At 37.3% G+C, this 23,545-nt stretch overlaps 1 protein-coding gene across 3 annotated transcripts in view; it reads right to left on the reverse strand.

The window, feature by feature from the left end:
* NETO2 (neuropilin and tolloid like 2) overlaps positions 1 to 23,545 on the reverse strand; it is a 76,222-nt gene that overhangs the window by 21,705 nt on the left and 30,972 nt on the right. For all 3 annotated transcript variants that reach the window (XM_067018205.1, XM_067018206.1, XM_067018204.1), the window contains exon 7: positions 6,203 to 6,431. In XM_067018205.1, the coding sequence (XP_066874306.1) occupies positions 6,203 to 6,431 (229 nt within the window). The remainder of the gene's footprint in view (positions 1 to 6,202; positions 6,432 to 23,545) is intronic.

Below are 23,545 nucleotides of genomic sequence, written 5' to 3' on the forward strand. Positions count from 1 at the left end.
CCATAAAACTTCTTGATGAAAATAAGCAGTACACTCTTTGATCTTGGTCTTAGCACGTTTTTCTGGATATGTCTCCTCAGGCAAGGGAAATAAAAGCAAAAACATAAAGTGAGACTAAAACTAAAAAGCTTTTGTACAGGAGAGAAAACCATCAACCTGAAAATACAACCTACTGAATAGAAGATATTTGCAAATCATATATCCAAGAAGGGGTTAATATCCAAAATAATAGAAATAACTCATACAACTCAACAACAAAAAACAAACAACTGGATTAAAAAAATGAGCAGAGGTATTGAACAGACATTTTCCCAAAGAAGATATACAAATGGCCAACAGCCACATGAAAAAATGCTCAACATTACTAATTATTAGGGAAATGCAAATCAAAACGAGATATCACTCACACCAATCAGAATGGCTATTATCAAAAAGACAAGAGATAATAAATGTTAGAGAGGATGTGAAGAAAAGGATGTGAAGAAAAGGGAACCCTCATATAGTGTTGGAAGAAATGTAAATTGTTGCAGCCATATGGAAAAAAGTATGGAGATTTGTCAAAAAATTAAGAACCAGAGCTACCATATGATCCAGCTATTCCAATTCTGGGTATTTATCCAAAGAATAAGACTAATTTGAAAAGATTTATGCACCTGTGTTCATCACGTCATTATTTACAACAGCCAAGATATGGAAAGAACCAAAGCCCTACTGATGGATGAATGGATAAAGAAGATGTGGCATATCTATATCTATATCTATATCTATTCAATTGAATACTACTCAACCATAAGAAAAGATGAAATCTTACCATCTGCATCAACATGGATAGACCTTGAGGGTATTATGCTAAGTGAAATAAGTCAGATGAAGAAAGACAAATACCATATGATTTCACTCATATGTGGATTATAAACAAGGAAACAAAGAACAGATCAAACCAAACCAAACCAAAACCACAGATATAGAGAACAGAGTAGTAGTTATGGGGGGTGGGGAGGGCAAATGGGTAAAGGGGGTCAACTGTATGGTGACAGATGGAAACTAACCTTTGGTGGTGAGCATACTGTAGGGTATACAGAAATCAAAATATAACACTGTACACATGAAACATGTTATAAATCAATAAAATATTTGTTACCAAATTAAAAAACATAGAGGAAAATCTTCATGACCTTGTCTTTGGCAATGATTTCTGGATTATGACATCCAAAGCACAGACCAAGAGAAAAAAATAGACAAACTGAACAACATCAAACTTTTGTATCTCAAAGTACACAATCAAGACAGTGAAAAGATAATGCACAGAATGTGAAAAAATACTTGCTAATCATGTATCTGATGAGAGATTAATACTCAGAATACATAAAGAACTTCTACAACTTAACAAAAAAACAACCAAGTCAAAAATTGAGCAAAGGATTAAATATAGGTATACCACACTTCCAGACCACTGCAATAAAGCAAATATTGCAATAAAGCAAGTTATATAATTTTTGGTTTCCCACTGCATATAAAAGTTATTTTTACATTATGCTGTTATATTATGTAATAGCATTATGTCTAAGAAAACAATGTACATACCTTAATTAGAAATATTTTATTGCTAAAAAATGTTAACCACCATCTGAGCCTTTAGCAAGTCATAATCTTTTTGCAACAGTAACATCAAAGATCACTGATCACCATAATAAACATAATAATGAAAAAGTTTGTAATGTTATAAGAATTACTAAAATGTAACACAGAAACATGAAGCGAGAAAATGCTGTTGAAAAAATGGCGTTGATAGACTTGCTCAAGGCAGGGTAGCCACAAACCTTCAACGTGTAGAAAATGCAGTATCTGTGAAGTGCAATAAAGTGAAGTGCAATAAAATGAGGTATGCCTGTAGACATTTTGCCAAAGAAGGCATACAAATGGCCAAGAAGCGTGAAAAGATGCTCAACATCATTCAACATTAGGGAAATACAAATCGGACACAATGAAAAAAAAAATCACACTTTATAGCCATTAGGATGACTATTATCAAAAAAACAAAAAATAAAGTTTTGGTGAGGATGGGGACCAGCCCTGATGCATTGCTGGAGGGAATGTAAAATGGCACAGCTGTGAAAACAGTTGGTGGTCCTTAAAAATTTAAATATAGAATATCCATATGATCCAGCAATTCTATTTCTAGGCATAGTATATACTGCAAAGAACTGAAAGTAGAGACTCAAAGAGATAACTGTATACTAATGTTCATAGCAGCTTTATTCATAATAGCCTAAAAGTAGAAACAACTCAATTGTTCATCAACAGATGAAAGGATAAACAAAAATATGGTATTATACGCATATGGAATATTATTCAGCCTTAAAAAGGACTGAAATTCTTAGAAACGTTATGCTAAGTAAAATAAGTCAGATACAAAAGGACAAATATTCCATTTATATGAGATACCCAGAATAGGGAAATTCATGGAGATAGAAAGCAGAATAGAGGTTACCTGTGGGTGGGGCAATAGGGGTATGGGAGTTATTATTTAATGGGTATGGAGTTTCAATTTGGGATGTTACATAAGTTCCAGAAATGGATAGTGGTGATGGTTGTAGGCTGTTGTGAATGTACTTAGTGCCAATAATTGTACACTTAAAAATGGCTGAGGGTGCATTTTATCATAATTAAAAAATATACAACCATTCTGGAAGGGCATTTGGCAAACTATGAAAGATTTACATCCTTTTACATCAGTAATCCCACTTCTAGGAATCTATCCAGAGGATATACCTCCAAAAATATGAAAATACATATGCATAAAATTATTTATTGTAACAGTATGCTTGTAGTTGCAAAATACTATAAATAACCCAAATGCCCATAAACTGAATGACTGAATAAAGTATGTACACACAATGTACTACAGGGTTGGCCAAAAGGTTCATTTTTTTCTGTAAGATGGCTCTAGTAGCACTTAGTTGTCTTTAACTTCATTTGAAACAATTTTGTTAGATTGTGACAGCTGTCAGTCATATCAGTGTGCATTTAAAAAAAGACTTAACAAAATTGGTGAATTTTTGTGTAGCCATTTTACTATTGAAGATGAAAGAAAAAAAAGCAACATTTCGGCATATTATGCTTTATTATTTCAAGAAAGGTAAAAACGCAACTGAAACGCAAGAAAAGATTTGTACCAGTGTATGGAGAAGGTGCTGTGACTGATCGAACATGTCAAAAGCAGTTTGTGAAGTTTTGTGCTGGAGATTTCTCGCTGGATGATGCTCCACAGTCGGTAGACCAGTTGTAGTGATCAAATTGAGAGACTGAGAACAATCAATGTTATACCACGCGGGAGGTAGCCAACATGCTCAAAATATCCAAATCAAGCACTGAAAATTATTTGCACCAGCCTGGTTATGTTAATTGCTTTGACATTTGGGTTCTACGTAAGCTAAGCGAAAAAAACTTTGACTGTATTTCCACATGTGATTCTGTACTTGAATGTAATGAAAACGTTCCATTTTTAAAACAAATTGTGATGGGCGATGAAGAGTGAATACTGTACAATAATGTGGAACAGAAGAGATCGTGGGGCAAGCGAAATGAACCACTACCAACCACAGCAAAGGGTGGTCTTCATCCAAAGAAGGTGATGTTGTGTATATGGTAGGATTGGAAGGGAGTCCTCTATTATGAGCTCCTTCCAGAAAACCAAACGATTAATTCCAACAAGTACTGCTCCCAATTAGACCAAATGAAAGCGGCACTCGAAAAGCATCCAGAATTAGTCAACAGAAAATGCATAATCTTCCATCAGGATAACGCAAGACCGCGTGTTTCCTTGATCACCAGGCAAAAACTGTTACAGCCTGGCTGGGAAGTTCTGATTCATCCACTGCATTCATCAGACACTGCACCTTCGGATTTCCATTTATTTAGGTCTTTACAAAATTCTCTTAATAGAAAAACTTTCAATTCCCTGGAAGACTGTAAAAGGCACCAGGAACAGTTCTTTGCTCAAAAAGGTAAAAAGTTTTGGGAAGATGGAATTATGAAGTTGCCTGAAAAATGGCAGAAGGTAGTGGAACAAAAGGATGAATATATTGTTCAACAAAGTTCTCGGTGAAAATGAAAAATATGTCTTTTATTTTTATTTAAAAACCAAAGGCACTTTTTGGCCAACCCAGTAACTATGGAGTTGTAAATAATAAAGATGATCTCTATGAATTGATATAGAGTGATTTCCAGGATATACTGTTAAGTGAAAGAAGCAAAGTGCAAAGAGTATAATATGCTTCTTATGTAAGAAAAAAGAAGCTATGAGAAAATACACATGTATCAGCTCTTTTGTGTAAAAAGAAATGTATGATGGATACACCAGGGACTAATGTGATTAGTTACCAGCAGAGAGTTGGTAGGAATGGAGTGCAAAGAATTGGGGGGTGGGACTGGTACAGGAGAAGTGAGAAAGGAACAATATTTGAGTGTATCTTTTTGTAGAGCTCTCTTTGAATAATGGCAATATTCCAGGTACTCTGAAAATAAAAATAATTTAAAGTAACCATGATGAGGGCGGGGGGACACAAAACAAAATATAAACAGTCACAACAGCCACAAATGAACCTAAGTGTACTACAGATGAACCACATGCAAAGGAGAGAGGAAGACAACTAACCTAAGTAAATGGAACAGCATATTTTGACAGCATGGCTCAAGATAAAAAGAACTGCACACAAATAGTGTACTCTGTTAGGAAATTTCTAATGGGGATATGGGTTAGCAATGCTAAAATTACTTTATGTGTATCCTAGGATTGAACAAATAAATATACCATGGATAATTAGAGCCAGGTTTCTCATTAGAAAAGAAGGAAAGGGCTTTTTGGAAACATGGTTGGTTCTAAGGCTTGGGCAAGGAAAACACAAGTTGAGCCTGGTTCAGCCTGCAGAACAGAAAGTAAGGAAGTGATTTTTTAAAAAATGGGCTTATCCAAAGAGTACAGGAGCTCCTAATGGCCAAAGCTGGGACTCTGAGCAATAAAGTAACTTTTATTATAGAGTACCATATATATATATATAATATATAAAATAATAGAGTAAAATAAATATTCATGAGCTCATACTGACACAAATAACTGAATAAATCAATAAAGGAAAAAGAACAGCTCTTCTTCACAGAATTATAATTAAGTGTGGAAGGAATGATGTAAACAGAAAACCACCATTAGATAAATACTGCAGCAATAACTATTACAGGCAGAAATCATTAACAGATGCTAAAATTAGTGAGCAAAAGGATATTTGCATATTCTCAAAGAAACTTATTAATTAGAAAGGAAAAATTATTGTTTATAGCAGAGAAATGTGGCAGATAGTACCTTAAGGAAGTGATCCAAGTTAGTGTAAGGCAAATCACATTATGTACCGTACCTCACTGGTATGATGTACTGAGAAAGGTGGAATGTGATTTCTATGGTATTCTTGACAGAAATGCATAACCTCAATTGAATCCATGAGAGAACATCGGACAAACCTAAGTCAATGGGCATTCTACTAAGTAGCTGGCCAGTGCTCTTCAAATGCATCCAGGTCATTAAAGACTGAGGTAGTGTCACAAATGGAAGAGACTAAAGGAGACATGACAATTAAAGGTAATGTGGGATCCTGGATCAGAAAAGGACATTAATGGGAAAACTACTGATTTCTCAGTAAGGTCTCTATATTGGTTAATAATATCCCATCAGTGTTAATATTCAGTTTTACTACGGTTTTGTAAGATGTTAACATTAAGGGAATCTGAGTGAAGGGCACAGGAGAACTCTACTATTTTTACAACTTTCTATAAGCTTAAAATTACTTTAAAAGTTAAAAAAAAAATAGTCTAAATCTTTGGGGAACATGGTTTGGTGGATTCACATTATTCACCAAGCTGAATTCATACTACTGATAATTATTTTTAATTTTGAAAATCTTGAGAGAAGTCTCCACTTTTTGCACTCCCTATCATATGTTTATATCTTTATAATACATAGTGTTTCAACTTATGAATTACCATGTCTTTTTTCACGCATGACAGTCAGTTCCTTAAGAATACATACTAAGACCTAGTTACTTCTACATTCTGTGACTAGCAGTCTTTGTCTAAAGGAAATGCTCCATAATTGTATTCTGAATAAATGATTAAGTAAAAGATCTCAATGCTATAGGAATTATTTACTTACGCTCCACAAAGGAAGTAAAGAGCATTCGGAACCTGCTAAGCCGACTACCTTCATCAGCCCACATCCGTATCACCCCAACTCCTGTTTTAAGCATTACATCATTGGCCACAGTGCTGCAAAACTTGGCCTTCAGATTTTCAATAGAACTGCTCCCATCGTAGACTGCAACGAAGTTTCTCTTGCATTCATTTGAGTGCTCCATTTGATAATCTAGGAACCTCAAATAAATCTGTAACATGAAAACAAAGAAAAACAGTGCTTTTAAAAAGATACATTAAATTTTCTAGTTCTATTATCCAATCAATATGTAAGTTAAAACTGCATTGAGTTATAACAAAGGATGATGCCTAAGTAGGTAAAAGAACTAAGACTAATGGTCTGTTTCTTTGGTTGTCTTAATAATGAAACCAAGCATTAAAGAACCTAAAGTTTGTGTTGTGTCTGTAAAGAGAAATTTTTTGCTCCATGAAAGCACGACTATCTCACATATTTTCCTTGTTATAAAAGCAAACTCGTGGTACTGACAAACTGGGAAAATAAAAGAAACATAATTCTATTACTCTAACAATTATTGTGATAAACTTTTTTTTCTTCACATTCAAAAAAATTATATATATATTTATTTTTGGCTGTGTTGGGTCTTCGTTGCTGCGCGCGCTTTCTCTAGTTGCGGCGAGTAGGGGCTACTCTCGTTGCAGGGCCCGTGCTTCTCATTGTGGTGGCTTCTCTTTTTGAGGAGCATGGGCTCTAGGCATGCGGGCTTCAGTTGTGGTGCACGGGCTTAGTTGCTCCGTGGCATGTGGTATCTTCCCACACCAGGGATCGAACCCATGTCCCCTGAATTGGCAGGTGGATTCTTCCTTAAAATTTTATTTATTTTTGGTTGTGTTGGGCCTTCGTTTCTGTGCAAGGGCATACTCTAGTTGCGGCGAGTGGGGGGCCACTCTGCATCGTGGTGCGCAGGCCTCTCAGTATCGCGGCCTCTGTTGTTGCGGGGCACAGGCTCCAGCCGCGCAGGCTCAGCAGTTGTGGCTCACGGGACCAGTTGCTCTGCGGCATGTGGGATCTTCCCAGGCTAGGGCTCGAACCCGTGTCCCCTGCATTGGCAGGCAGATTCTCAACCACTGCGCCACCAGGGAAGCCCCTGGCAGGTGGATTCTTAACCACTGCACCACCAGGGAAGTCACTCTTCACATTTTCAAAACCTAAGTTTAATTGTAAGATGCACACATCCTGCTTTTGCTGTAACACATCAAACCTTATCTATACTCTTCATAACTGTAATCATTCCCATGATGTCTTGTCATTTATTTACTCACTATCTCACTGTTGCACATTTAAGTGGTTTTAAGATTTTACTCCATAAATTAACAATTTCTGCATTTTCAGTCAGAAAGATTTAAACTGGAGTTTCAAAATAAACACTATTATAGTTTTCTATTTTGCTTAGTATCCCCCTTCCTCAAATTTTATAGGCAGCTTGCTACCTGGCACTAAGTTATTCTTAAAATGTGCCTGACCCATTCTCATTTGAAGAGTTCCATTGGATTGTAGGCTTAGAAAGACCTTGAGCATAATCTCCAAAAGAACAGAATGAAATAGGTATTATTCTTTATGGGCTGGGAGGAAATTAAGGCTCACAGGGATTAAGGAACTTGCCCAAGGTTACTTAGGGTGAGGATTTGAACCTAGATTGCTCTTTTTTTTTTTTTGCGGTACATGGGCCTCTCACTGTTGTGGCCTCTCCCGTTGCGAGCACAGGCTCCAGACGCGCAGGCTCAGCGGCCATGGCTCAGGGGCCCAGCCGCTCTGCGGCATGTGGGATCTTCCCAGACCAGGGCACGAACCCGTGTCCCCTTCATCGGCAGGCAGACTCCCAACCACTGCACCACCAGGGAAGCCCTGCTCTGACTCTTAAACCGTATATTCTTCCCATTCCCTGGGATGCCTTCTATGTGTGCAGGCACACACATACTCTCTCATACACAGTTCACCTTTTGGCTCTAGTTGTTCATAGGTGACTCTACAATTAAAATAATATTTTAGTGAATGAAGAATAAAGACTTCTTTGCCATTGGAGACATCTAGTGGGTATTCATCCGCTGGTTGCTATCTTGGAGGTAGCAGTATATGCCACACCCATTCTTTATTTTAAAGGGCTTCATAAAACAAAAATGTCAGATATTTTCCCCCCTAAAATACCTTGATGACATAAAATTAAGAACAAAAACTCAAAAATACAGCTCAGAGTTAAATTTTGACTAGTAACTTTGGCTTATTTGAAATGACCAATTAGCCACTTTCAAGAGACTGGTGGAAAATCACTGGTAATGATTTCCATTTCAAAATGTCATAAAACCTCCAAAAATATATTTTAACATAGAAGCAATATGTTTGCTTAAAATATATCATTTGTTTTCATTACTTTCTTCATCATTCATATAACCAAAACATACTGCCCATGGTTCTCTGGCAGTATCACTACTACTGTAATTATGTCTTCTCCATTAGATTGTACGATGGTCTTCTAATGAGCGTATCACATGCTAATTCTATCCAGTACAATTCTTGCTGAGAGCAATTAATGAAAATGACTAGGTTTATAAAACCTAGTTTGGTAGAGCTAAATACCAGGAAAATAATCAATAAGTCTGAAGTATTTACTTTTTTTTTTTAACTGAAGAAACATGGTACTTGTATGAGGCCACAGTAAATGCTCTTTAAATATATAATTTTTTTTTTTTTTTTTTTTTTTTTGGTGGTACGTGGGCCTCCCACTGCTGTGGCCTCTCCCTTTGCGGAGCACAGGCTCCGGACGCGCAGGCTCAGCGGCCATGGCTCACGGGCCCAGCTGCTTCACGGCATGTGGGATCTTCCCGGACCGGGACACGAACCCGCGTCCCCTGCATCCACAGGCGGATTCTCAACCATTGCGCCACCAGGGAAGCCCAAATATATAACTTTTAAAAGTCAAGGTTTTAAGGCAAGTCATATGACAAGAATGACATTCTTTTCTATTGTGAATACAGTTAAATACTGGTTAATAGTTTTATTCAACTGATCTTCAGAAAATATTTCTAACAATATGAGTATGACAAATTGCAATGGGTGGAGGGGGACACAAACTACTCTTCTCTCACCTAAACTGCAGAAGACGAGATATTTTACTAAACGTAAACACTCTTGGCCCCTTACCCGCTCCTATACCCTCCCCAGGGAAGTGGAGAAAGTCACTTGGATGGGGGGGAATTTGGTCCCTTTTTCCTTCCCTCTTTCCCTGGACCAGTGAGTATGAGAAACAGTGACCTGCGTAAGTGGATCTCTTCTGCAGATGCACTTTCCCTGGATGGGACGGTCCAGTCTAGCCTGAGGTAGGAGGTGGACCTAGTGGGTAGGGAATTAGCAAGTCTAGTTTGATCCTCTCACTGAGCTGCTTCCCCTAGCCTTTAGTGTAATAAAGGGGCTAGTCTGAATCTCCATGCTCTCAACTGGTTCATAACTCCAGTGGGGAAAAAAAAATGCTTTTTACTAGAGCTCCCAAAGTCCCCAAAAGAAATGCAATGAAATCCTCAGAAAGCTGTTATTTTTATGGAAATGCCATTGATTAAAACAGACTAAAACACTACTTACATACTTAAACACCAATGACTTTTGTATATATGTGAATACTTCTTCAACATCACCCATTAACTAGTTAACCCCATTTTGAGTACTCAAGGGTTATGTTGGTCTTTCATATTTTTTCTTTTAAAGTACTTAAATAAAATCATCTGCCTACTTTCTTATTTAACACAATTTAAAAAATTTGACCCACTTTTTATAAAATAAATTTATTTTTGGCTGCATTGGGTCTTCGTTGCAGCACGTGGGCATTCTCTAGTTGCAGTGAGTGGGGGCTACTCTTTGTTGTGGTGCGAGGGCTTCTCAATGCAGTGGCTTCTCTTGTTGTGGAGCACAGACTCTAGGTGTGTGGGCTTCAGTAGTTGTGGCATGCAGGCTCAGCAGTTGTGGCTCACAGGCCCTAGAGCATGCGGGCTCAGTAATTGTGGCTTGTGGGCTCTAGAGCGTAGGCTCAGTAGTTGTGGCACATGAGCTTAGTTGCTCCATGGCATGTGGGATCTTCCCAGACCAGGGCTCGAACCTGTGTCCCCTGCACTGGCAGGCAGATTCTTAACCACTGCGCCACCGGGGAATTCCCTTGATCCATTTTCCATGTCAACTGTGAACAGTTTTTATGTTAACTTTAAAAAAATCTACTTACTTTTATTAATAAAAAGTAACATTCTCCACTATTCAACATTCTAGGTCACACTCCAAAAAAACTTAACGAATATAGAATCATTTCTTCATGAAGTATTTCAAGAAAGAGCAAGATCTAAGTATTAATTTCACTTAAGCATTTAAATACTTAACTATTAAATATGGTCAAAAAACCCTACCTCTGTACATTAACCCCTCAGTATCCATGAGGAACTGGTCCTAGAAAGGACCTGGTTTGGATACCAAAATCTGCAGATGCTCAAGTCCCATAGTCAGCCCTCTGTATTTGTGCTTCTGCATCTATAGATCCAACCAACTGCAGATTGTGTAGTACTATAATATTTATTGGAAAAAAATCTGTATATAAGTGAACCTGTGCAGTTCAATTCTGGGTACAACTGACCCTTGAACAATGTGGGTTTGAACTGTGCAGGTCCACTTATATGGATTTTATTCAATAAATATATACTACAGTACTACACAGTCTGTAGTTGGTTGAATCTGAGGATGTGGAACCTCAGATACAGAGGGCTGACTATAAAGTTATACTCAGAATTTCAACTGCAAGCAGGTTGGTAGCCCTATCCCGTGTTGTTCAAGTGTCAACTGTACAGCTAAAGCCTCCTATGTTCCCATTATCTTTCCTACACATCCCATCCTAAGTATAATTTTTATAATTCCTATGTACATTTTAATATTTTTAAACTCATGTATCTATAAAAATATATAGTATTTTTTGTATATTTTATTTACTTTTTTGTATATTTTAAAATCTTGGATCAACTGTAGAAATGAGTCACTATCCATTTTCCTTTTGGACATTTAGCTTGCTTCCACTTTTTAAAATATTAAATACTGCTGTAAAAATTCTTGTATTCTTGTTATGCTCTCATATGATGAGCATTTGGGTATTTATCTAGAAGCAGGGTTGCTGTATTGTAGGATATAACAATTTTCAGCTTTACCAGAGCATGCCAAATGACTTTCCATAGTGGCTGTAGCAATTTATTCTTTCAAAGTAAGTTAAGAGAATTTCAGTTCCTCAATCCTTGCTGACACCTGGTCACAAGACATTCAGTCACGTCTCAAGTAGTATATAATAAAATCCTCTGACAAATGCAGAGTCAAGCGACAGCCACCATAATCAAGAAGTTCCATCACCCCCCAAATTCTCTCCTGCTGCTTCTCAGCAGTCAAAATCCATCTTCAATCTTGTTTCCTGGCGACCAATGACCTTTTGCTGTCGTTCCACCTTTCCCATATAAATAAAAATTTTTTGGGGGGGCTGTGCTGGGTCTTCATTGCTGCACATGGGGTTTTCTCTAGTTGCGGTGAGCAGGGGGCTACTCTTCATTGTGATGCGTGGGCTTCTCATTGCGATGCGTGGGCTTCTCATTGCGATGGCTTCTCTTGTTGTGGGCCCCAGAGTGCACAGGCTTCAGTAGTTGTGGTGTGTGGGCTCAGTAGTTGTGGCTCGTGCGCTCTAGAGCACAGGCTCAGTAGTCGTGGCACACAGGCTTAGCTGCTCTGCAGCATGTGGGATCTTCCCGGACCAGGGATCAAACCCGTGTCCCCTGCATTGGCAGGCGGATTCTTAACCACTGGACCACCAGGGAAGTCCTAAGTAAAAATCTTATACAAATAAAATCACAGTATTCTGAGTCTGGATTCTTTGATTAGCACAATGCATTTGAGATTCTTCTGTGCTACTGCATCACCAAGTTCGTCTCTTTTTATTCCTGAATACATTTCACTACATAGATGTACCAAACTTTATTAACAACTGAGGAACACTTACACTGTTCCCAGTTTTTGTTCATTATGGATAAAGCTACCATAAACATTCACATTCATGTTGTGTGTAAACATATTTTTCTTTCTCCTGGGTACCCAGCCAGGAGACTGCTGAATCACATGGTAATTTTATAGGAAACCATCAAGCTGTCTTCCAAAATGGCTATATCATTTTGCATTCCTACCAGGACTGTTATTAGATTCCCAGTTGCTCTACATAGTTCCCAGCACCTGGTATTGTCATTTAAAAAAATTAGTTATTTTAATAGAGGTATAGAGCTATCCCATTGTGGTTTTAATTTGCAGTTTTGAAATGTCTAAATCTTCTTTGGTGAGGTGTCTGTTTCAATCTTCTGCCCATTTTAAAATTGGGTACTTTTCTTATTGTTGCACTTTGAGTTCTGGGTTAAGGAAGTCTTTTGACAAATGATTTACAAATATTTTCTCTTACTGCCTTTTCTTTTCACTCAACAATGTCTTTCACAGAGAAAAAGCTTTCATTTTAATGAAGTCCAATTTATAAGATTTTCTTTTATGGATTCTCCTTTGATGTCATATCTAAGAACTCTTTCCCTAACCCAAAGTCAGAGATTTTGCCTATGTTTTCTTCTAAAAGTTTTGCAATATAATTGTTTTTATATAAGATATTAAGATATAGATATGTCAAAATTTTTTTTTAAAAAAAATATGGGTATCCAATTGTTCTAGTACCATTTGTTAAAGACTAGACTATGCTTTCTCCATTGAACTGACTTTGTATCTCTGTAAAAAAGATTAATTAGGGGCTTCCCTGGTGGCGCAGCGGTTGAGAATCCGCCTGCCAATGCAGGAAACACGGGTTCGTGCCCTGGTCCGGGAGGATCCCACATGCCGTGGAGCAACTAAGCCCGTGAGCCATGGCCGCTGGGCCTGCGCGTCCGGAGCCTGTGCTCCGCGATGGGAGAGGCCACAACAGTGAGAGGCCCACATACTGCAAAAAAAAAAAAAAAAAAAAAAAGATTAATTAACTATTTGTATGAATCCTTTTCTGGGCTCTATCAGCGTCTATACACATAGACACTGATCTATGTGTCTGTCCTTTTGTTAGTACCACACTGTCTTGATTACTGAAGATTTAAAGTCCTGAAATCAGGTAGTGAGTCTTCCATCTTTGTACTTTTTCAAAATTGTTTTGGCTCTTATAATTCCTTGCCTTTTCATTGTACTCTAGAAACAGTCTGTCGACATTTGCAAAAATATAGTGGGGTTTTAATTTCAACTGTGTTCATTTATATAGATCTATTTTAGAAGAATTGTTAACAGTACTGAGTCCATCAACAGGTATACACAGTATATATCTCCATTTATTTAGGTCTTCTTTGAATTCTTTCATCAGGGTTCTGCAGGTTTTCAGTTTACAGATGCTGTGCCTATTGTTTTTTTGGGGGGGAAGTGCTAACTTTAAATGGTACTGCTGCTTTCTTAATTTTGAACTGCAATTGTTCATTCTTCAAATGTTGAACCAGATAGTATAGTTGACCCTTGAACAACATGAAGAGTTAGGGGAGCTGACCCTCCTTGCAGTCAAAAATCCATGTATAACTTTATAGTAAGCCCACCATATCCTTGTTTCTGCACCTGTGGATTCAACCAACCATGGATGGAGTAGTAGTAGGTATTTACCCTAAAAAAAAAAAATCCATGTATAAGTGGACCTGTGCACTTCAAATTAGTGTTGTTCAAGGAACAACTGTATATATAAAAAATACAATAGGTATTTGTCTATTAGTCTTTTATCCCACAACCTTGCTAAACTGATTTGTTCCAGGAGTTTTTTCAGGGTATATTTCATGTTAATTTTTTTTACATAATCATGTCATCTGCAAAAAGTTTTCAATCTGTATGCCATTTTGACTGTCTACAACTTCCAATATGGTGTTAAATGGGAGTTACCTTGTTGCTGATTTTGAGGGAGAAAGCATTCAGCTTTTCACCATTAAGTATGGTGTCATCTGTAGATTTTGGTAGACACCCTTTATCAGGTTACAGAAGTTCCACTCTATTTTTATTTCTCTGATTTTTTTTATCATGAATGGGTGTTGATTTTTTAACAGATTGAGATAATCATGTAGCTTTCCTTCTTAATTTATATAATAAATTACATTGATTTTTCAAATGTTGAATTGGCCTTGCATTCCTGGGATAAACCACACTTGGCTGTGATTATTTAAGTGTATTACACTTTTTATATATTGCTGGATTAGACTGGCTAATACTTTAAGGATTTTTGCATCTATTTTTTTTTAATCAAAAAATTTTTTTGACATGGACCATTTTAAAAGTCTTTATTGAATTTGTTACAATATTGCTCTGCTTTATGTTTTGTTTTTTTGGCTGCAAGGCACATGGGATCTTAGCTCCCCGACCAGGGATCAAACTTGCACCCCTTGTACTGGAAGGCAAAGTCCTAACCACTGGACCACCAGGGAAGTCCCCTGCATCTATTTTCTGGAATAGCAATTATGATACCAGTTCCAACATGTGGGTCCTTTTCCCCCCACACCACCAGCAATTGTCAAACATCAGCTGGGTGTCCTACAATTCAACTCAATTATGACACCATCTACCCAGAGACAGTATCCAATTCTGAAGGTTGAGGGCTTACTCCCAGGGGACTGGTCTCCACTTCAGATGCCAAACATGAGTCCAGGTTGTCACATGATTCTGACTGGCTATAAATCTGACGTTCCTAAGATCTCATTCTTGGGTTCCTTTAATTTGCTAGGGTGGCTAACAGGACTCAGAAAACCAGTTTACTTACTAGATTATTTGTTACCCTGGTAATAAGCCTCCACCTCTTGGGGATTTCCAGAAGTCACGTCATTAACATAAACTCACTTGTGGTTTAAAGGGGCTTGCTATGAATAACAAGACACCCATTTCAACTTTATGGCTCTGAAATATTTTCAGGAACTGGGGATAAGAGACCAAATATTGTTAACAACAGATGCTCTCATTGCTCTTATCACTCAGGAAATTCCAAGGGTTTTGTGAGCTCTGAGCCAGAAATGTGCATGAAGACCAAATATATATATATTTCTTATTACACAGAAAAACCTCACAGGGGGAGTACTGATCAGCAGTTTCCTTATAATGTCTTTGGTGGTTATCAGGGTGATGCTTGTCATGAGTTTAGAAGCGTTCCTCCCCTTGTACTTCCTGGAAGAGATTGCAAAGATCTGGCATTATTTCCCCTTTAAATGTTTGTTATAATTTGTCAGTGTATCCATTTAGGAGCTTTCTTTGTAAGGTGTGTAACTATGAATTCAATTTATTTCATAAATATATGGCCATTCAGGTTACATATTTCTTCTTAGATGTGTTTGGGCAGCTTGCGGTTTTTAAGGAATTTGTCCATTTCGTTTGAGCCATCTGATTTTGGGGCACAGAAAGTCCATTGTTTTATCAGAGGGTCTATAGCGAGGTCCTCTCTTTTGTTCCTGACGTTGGTAAAATGGTTTATATTCATCCAGATATTTACCATTTCTGCACCCTTTCATGAAATTCCAAGATTCTTTCTATTGCCATTTCTCTTTTATCTAAAGAACTTCCTTTAGCATTTCTTTTATAGCAGGTCTGCAGGCAATGAATTCTTTAAAGTTTGTCTTCATTAGGGTATGTACTTACTTTGCCCTCATTCCTGAAAAGATATTTTTGCTGGATATAATATTCTTAAGTTCACAGTTCCTTTTTTCAGCACTTAAAGGTTTTGATGCTTGGCTTTTATGATTTCTGAAGAGAAATCCAGTCATTGAAATTGTCATTTCTTTATACAAAATACATCATTTTTCTTTGTCACATCTCAAAGCTTTCAATCTTAGGTTTCAAGTAGCTTGATTTGATATGAGTAGGCTTTGTTTTATGTTTGTTTTTATCCTGTTTGGTGTTTGCTATGCTTCTTGAATCTGTAAATTTGTCTTTCAGCAATTTTTTTGCAGTTGTGTCTTCAAATATTTTTTCTACAATCTTTTCTCTTTCTGGTACTTAAATGACATAAATGTTAGGCCTTTAGAAACTGTTCCACAGGTCCCTGAGGCTTTAGTATAATTTGTTTTCAATCTTTTTTGCTCAGTACTTCAGATTAGGTAGTTTCTACTAAGTCACCTTCAAGTTTACTGACTTTCCTCTATAATCTCCACTCTCCTATTGGCCCATATAGTGAATATTTTTTAGAAGTTTAAGATATATTTTTTTCCATTCTAAAATTTTCACTTGGTTCGTTTTTATAGTTTCTATTTCTCTGCTAAGATCTATCTTTTCACTCATTTCAGGAATGTTTATCTTTACCTCATGGAACATGGTTATACTGTTGCTTTAAAATCTACAATTAATCTTGAGTCCTGTTAGGGTTGGGATCTGCTTTCTCCTTTCAGAATTAATCACATTTCCCTGGTTCTTTATATTGCGAGTAATTTTTAAATTATATCCTGGCACATTTTGGATGTCACATTGAAACTCTGGGTCCTCTTATTAAAAATCTGTGGAAAATGTTGAGTTCTGTTGCTTGTTTTATCAGGTAACCTACCCAGAAACGTTCAGATTGCATGTACTGCCTCTTTTTGTGGGTGTGGGTTCCAGCGTTGGTTCAGTTTTCAAGGCCTTTGCTGTGCTATGTAGACTTGCCCAGGGCAAGCCCTACTCAGGCACTTGGACAGTGTTTATAATGTAATTTGATCCTCAATACCTTTGCCATGTCTCTGTGGGCCTGTTCCATGCATATGCAGCTCAGGAGTAAGCCAGAATTAGCACCTGTCTCTAGCTCCCTGTTCTCCAAGACTTCTCATTCTCTGGGTAACACGGTTTCCACTTCTCAGTTCCTCTGGTGGCCAGAAAGGTAAGTTTCCCTCAGAATTTTTAGTCTCCTAACCTATTATGAGTTCTGAGTAACTAAGAACAAAGAAAAAAAATAACAATGGGGATTCCCTCCATACTCTCCAGACATCACCATATCCTTTTCCAAGTTCCACTGGTTAAGGAGATGGGGTTTCAGTTGCTGCTGTAGCTGCTGTGACTGGTGCTGACCTTGGGCAGAGCTAGTAAAGGGGAAAAAACAAACCAGGGACGCCCCTCCACCTTCAGTTTGTAAGGGCCCCTTTCTCAGCCTTCTGGCTAGTGTGCTTCCTTCTGTCTGTACCTGCTTTCAGTTCCACAAACCAGCCCAAAAGACAAAGGAGAAGGAAAAAAACCCTGTGATTCTTACCCTTTTGGGGTCATTATTCAAGTTTTGAGTTCCTTCCCATACCCACCTTCTAATGGTTACTTTTCAGAATCCTTATGCAGTTGCTTTTTGTGTTGTATTCAGAGTTCTCAGTTATAATAAGTTAAGAACAATAAGCTGTAGTGGGCTTACTCTATCTTGGCTGGTTCTGGAAGTCATTTATTTTAATGTAGTATAATTGATAAATTTTATCTTTATGGTTTGCACTTTGTGTCTTGTTTTTAACAAAACGTTTCCTCACCAAAGGTTATATTTATTTATTTATTTATTTATTTTGCGGTACGCGGGCCTCTCACTGCTGTGGCCTCTCCTGTTGTGGAGCACAGGCTCCGGACGCACAGGCTCAGCGACCATGGCTCACGGGCCCAGCCACTCCGCGGCGTGTGGGATCTTCCCGGACCGGGGCACGAACCCATGTCCCCTGCATCAGCAGGCGGACTCCCAACCACTGCGCCACCAGGGAAGCCCAAAGGTTATATTTAGAACTATACTAGTGTATTTTCTTCTAAAAGTTTTAGTTTTAACATTTAGGAATGAATTTTATGTCAAGTGCAAGACAGGGATCTCACATCAATAGTCAACTGTTGTAACATAAATTATCAAGTGTCTCCTTTTGATCTGGCATGCTATACATTATATACCAAGCTTCCATACATGTGTAGTCCTACTTTTAGAAATCTTACTCAGTTTTATCAGTTTGCATACCCCAGTGATAAATGCATTCCAACTACCCCAACTTTATCTTGAAGAATAAGTACTCCACTTTGTTTTTATTCAAAATTGTCATGATGGTTCTTCTGGACCCTTTCCTCTTCTTTGTGAATTTTAGAATTAGCTTGCCAAGTTCCCCAGAAATCCGTGCTAGGATCTGGATTGGAATTTTAAATTGATAGATTAATTAGGGAACAATAAACATTTCCATCTTCCCATCCATGAAAATGGTACATGTCACTCTCTTCCCCCATTTCTGTAGGCCTTCTTTTGTATATTTCAATATAATTTAAAATTTTACTTCCTGGTACCTTATGATTTGTTCTTTGCAAAGTGTTTTTTTTTTTTTAAGTTTTACTTTCTTTTTTTTTTTGTGATATGCGGGCTTCTCACTGTTGTGGCCTCTCCCGTTGCGAAGCACAGGCTCCGGACGCGCAGGCTCAGTGGCCATGGCTCACGGGCCCAGCCGCTCCACGGCATGTGGGATCTTCCCAGACCGGGGCACAAACCCGTGTCCCCTGCATCGGCAGGCGGATTCTCAACCACTGCGCCACCAGGGAAGCCCAAGTTTTACTTTCAAACTGCTTTTGGCTGTAGTACAGAAAACCAATTTATTTTTATAATTCATGAACATTTTTTCTTTTTCTCATCTTGTTGCATTGACCACCACCAATAAAATAATAGCAATAGACATAAGTTTAAAGAAAATGATTTTAAGGTTTCACCATCAATTATGATGTTTGCTTTAAGGATTTTAGTAGATATTCTTCGTCACGCTGAAGACACATCCTATGTTGGAATTACATATGTGGTCAACTACATCATTTGATTTTCTCATATTAAACTGTCCAAAAATTTCTAAGATAAGCCCATCTTTGGTTATGATTTCTAAAAAAAATTTGTTAGGTTTAGTTTGTTACTGTTTAGCCTTTTGGGTCTTTTTTTTTTCCCCTCCTTCATTTTATAAATAATTCTCCAGCTTAAAATTCTCTCATGCTATTTATTTAGTTTTGATAAAACAGGCTGGGGAGAGTTCTTTCTTCTTCAGTTTTCTAAAAGTTTATATAACATGTTCCTTGAGTATCTGGTAAAATCTAATTTGGCCAGTTTTTCTGTTAACATACTTTAAGTACAAAATCAATTTCATCAATTTGGTAAGAGTTTATCTAGGTTTTCTATTTCTTTAATTTTGATAAATTGTATATATGTATATATATATATACACATACATTATATATTTCAGGAAATTGTCCACTTAGACTGTTTACAAATGTATTAACAAAGAACAGTCTGAAGCACTTTGATTATGGAAAATTTCAAACATGCATAAGCAGAAAAAAGAGTATCATAAACCCATTTCCCATCCCCTAACTTTAGCTTTATCTATACCTCTCCCCATTTCATGTATTATTTTGAGACAAATTCCAGAGATATCATTTCACATGTAAATAGTTCCATATGTACTGTTAAAGACAACTTTAAAAAATAACCTCATATTATCACACCAAACAAATGAATAATTTCCTAATATAAAATACTAGTGTTCAGACTTCTAATTGTCTCTTAATCGTCCCACCCTTTTGTTGTTTGTTTGAGTCCAAACTCACTGATTTGACTTACATTTTTTAATCATTTGACTTACATTTCTTAATCTGCAGGTTCCCCTGCTGGTTTTCTTTTTCCCTTTGTAATTTATTTATTGAGGAAATGCTCTTTTTTCTTTTGTTCAGCAGGTCTTCATAGTTTGTCGTATAATGGTTTCTAATCTCAGCTGTAGTTGATTTATGACCTTTTCCACTTCTAACATAATTTGTCTTTTTTTTCTAGGCGATCTTGCCAGAGATATGTCTATTGTTATTATTTTTTTTAAACAAAGGGCCAGCTTTAGCTTTTGCTGACTCTTTCTTTTTGTGAATTTTTAATTTCACTTATTTCTGCTCTTTTATTATTACCCGTTCATTGGATTTTTTGGTCATTCTTTTAGCTTCTTGAGTTGAATTTTAGCTCATTAAGTTTAAATTTTTTTCTTCTCCTAAAAGAAGCATTTATGATCATAAATTCCCTAAAGTACTTTTAGGAGTATCCCACAAGTTTTGATATGTAGTATTTTCACTATTGCTAAGTTTTTTATAAATGTGTACAATTTTCCATCCTGATTTTTTTATGTGACCTATCAATTACAAGGTGGTATATTATTAAATTTCTAAACATACGGGTTTTTTAAAGTTGAAGTTTAGTTGATTTATAATGTTAATTTCTGCTATAGAGCAAAGTGATTCAGTTATATGTGTGTGTGTGTATACACATACACACATTTAAAAATATTCTTTCCTGGGCTTCCCTGGTGGCGCAGTCGTTGGGAATCTGACTGCCAATGCGGGGGACATGGGTTTGAGCCCTGGTCTGGGAAGATCACACATGCTGGAGAGCAACTAAGCCCGTGAGCCACAACTACTGAGCCTGCGCGTTTGGAGCCTGTGCTCCGCCACAGGAGAGGCCGTGACAGTGAGAGGCCCGCACACTGCGATGAAGAGTGGCCCCCGCTTGCTGCAACTGGAGAAAGACCTTGCACAGAAACGAAGACCCAACACAGCCAAAAATAAATAAGTAAATAAATAAATTTATTTTTAAAAATATATATTCTTTTCCAGTGGTTCTGAAGAACCTAGGGGCAGGACAGGAATAAAGATGCAGAAGTAGAGAATGGACGTGAGGACACGGGATGGGGGAGGGTAAGGTGGGATGAAGTGAGAGAGTGGCATGGACATATATACACTACCGAATGTAAAATAGCTAGCTAATGGGAAGCAGATGCATAGCACAGGGAGATCACCTCAGTGCTTTGTGTCCACCTAGAGGGGTGGGATAGGGAGGGTGGGAGGGAGATGCAAGAGGGAGGAGATATGGGGATATATGTATATGTATAGCTGATTCACTTTGTTATACAGCAGAAACTAACACACCATTGTAAAGCAATTATAGTCCAATAAAAGTGCTTAAAAAATTTTAAAAAAATGTTTAAAATGGTTTTAAATTGTAAAATATTTAGATATCAACAACAATGAAGACACTACACATCAAGACTCATGAAACATCTAAGGAAATACTTAGTAGCATACTAATAGCCCTAAATACCTGTTAGAGAAAGAAAAACATTTGAAAATTAATTACCAAAGAATTCAACAGAAGCTGCAAAAAGAATCACAAGGTAAATCCGAAGAAAGCAAAAGAAATAAAAGCACAAACTGAGAAAATGGGAAGCAAAGAAACAAGAGTTGATTTTTTTAAAAAAACAGTTCTTGAAAACAAACCTCTGGCAAACTGATAAAGAATAAAAAAAGAGCAAAGGCACAAATTTAAAATGGCAAATAAAATTGAGGTTTTAAAAATTGTAAAAGAATACTGTGTAAAGTATTAAACCAATAAATGTGGAACCAGAAAGCATGAGCAATATTCTAGAAAAATAACTTTAAACTCAAAGATTTAAAATCTAAATAAGCCTAAAATATTTAAATAAAGAAAAATATATTCTTTTCCACTATGGCTTATCTCAGGACACTGAATATAGTTCCCTGTGCTATAGAGTAGGACCTTGTTGTTTATCCATTCTATATGTAATAATTTGCATCTACTAATCCCAAACTCCCAATCCATCCCTCCCCCACCTGACCTCCCCCATGGCAACCACAAGTCTTTCTCTATGTCTGTGAGTCTGTTTCTGTTTTGTAGATAGGTTTACTGTGTCATATTTTAGATTCCACATAAAAGTGTTATCATATGGTACTTGTCTTTTTCTAACTTAATTCCCTTAGTATGATAATCTCAAGTTCCATTCATGTTGCTGCAAATGGCATTATCCTGTTCTTCTTTATGGCTGAGTAGTAGTCCACTGTATATACATACCACATATTCTTTAACCATTCATCTGTCAATTGACATTTAGATTATTTCCATGTCTTCGCTATTGTAAATAGTGCTGCTATGAACATAGGAGTGCATGTATCTTTTTGGACTACAACTTTGCCTGGATATATGCCCAGGAGTGGGGCTGCTGGATCATATGTTAATTCTTAGTTTTTTGAGGAAATCTCCATACTGTTCTCCATAGTGGCTGCACCAACTTACATTCCCATCAACAGTGTAGAAGGGTTCCATTTCCTCCATACCCTATTCAGCATTTGTTATTTGTAGACTTTTTGTTGGCCATTCTGACCAGTGTGAGGTGGTACCTCATTGTAGTTTTGATTGGCATTTCTCCAATACTTAGCAATGTTGAGCATCTTTTCATATGCCTATTGGCCATCTGTATTTTTTCTTCGAAGAAATGTCTATTTAGGTGTTCTGCCCATTTTTCAATTGGGTTGTTTGTTTTTTTGTTGAGTTGTATGAGCTGTTTGTATATTTTGGAAATTAAGCCCTTGTCAGTTGCTTCGTTTGCACAGATTTTCTCTCATTCTGTAGGTTGTCTTTTGGTTCTGTTTATGGTTTCCTTTGCTGTGCAAAAGCTTGTAAGTTTGATTAGGTCCCATTTGTTTATTTTTGTTTTTATTTCTATTGCCTTGGGAGACTGACTTAAGAACACATTGATATGATTTATGTCAGACGTTTTGCCTATGATCTCTTTTAGGAGTTTCATGGTGTCATGTCTTATGTTTAAGTCTTTAGGCCACTTTGAGCTTTTTTGTGTGTATGTATGGTGTGAGGGTGTGTCCTAAGGTCACTGATTTATAAGCAGCTGTCCAACATTCCTATCACCATATGGGGTTTTAAAGTTATTGTTTGGTTGCTGGTTCCTAATTTAATTGCATTTTTGTCAGAGGATGTGCTGCATGATACCAAGCACTGGTACCTACAGCAGACTTCCTTTTTTCATAAAGTGTATGGATCAGTTTCCACAAATGTTTCAGGCATGCTTATAGAGAATGAAAATGCTCTGGATGTTGCAAGTCAAGATATAATGTTCCATTAGGCAAACTGTGTTGTTTAAATCTTCTAAGTCTTGACATTTTTTTTTTTTTTTTTGCATGCTTGATTAATTACTGAGAGGCAAAAAAAATTACACACGGGCTTCCCTGGTGGTGCAGTGGTTGAGAATCTGCCTGCCGATGCAGGGAACACGGGTTCGTGCCCCGGTCCGGGAAGATCCCACATGTTGCGGAGTGGCTGGGCCCGTGAGCCATGGCCACTGAGCCTGTGCTCCACAACGGGAGAGGCCACAACAGTGAGAGGCCCGTGTACCACACAAAAAAAATTACACGCTATAATTGTGGATTTGTCAGTTTTCCTCAGAAACTGTCAATTTATGTTTTGTACATTTTGAG

This window comes from Kogia breviceps, chromosome 18 (genome assembly GCF_026419965.1).
Source record: "Kogia breviceps isolate mKogBre1 chromosome 18, mKogBre1 haplotype 1, whole genome shotgun sequence".
NCBI classification, from domain to species: Eukaryota; Metazoa; Chordata; class Mammalia; order Artiodactyla; family Physeteridae; genus Kogia; species Kogia breviceps.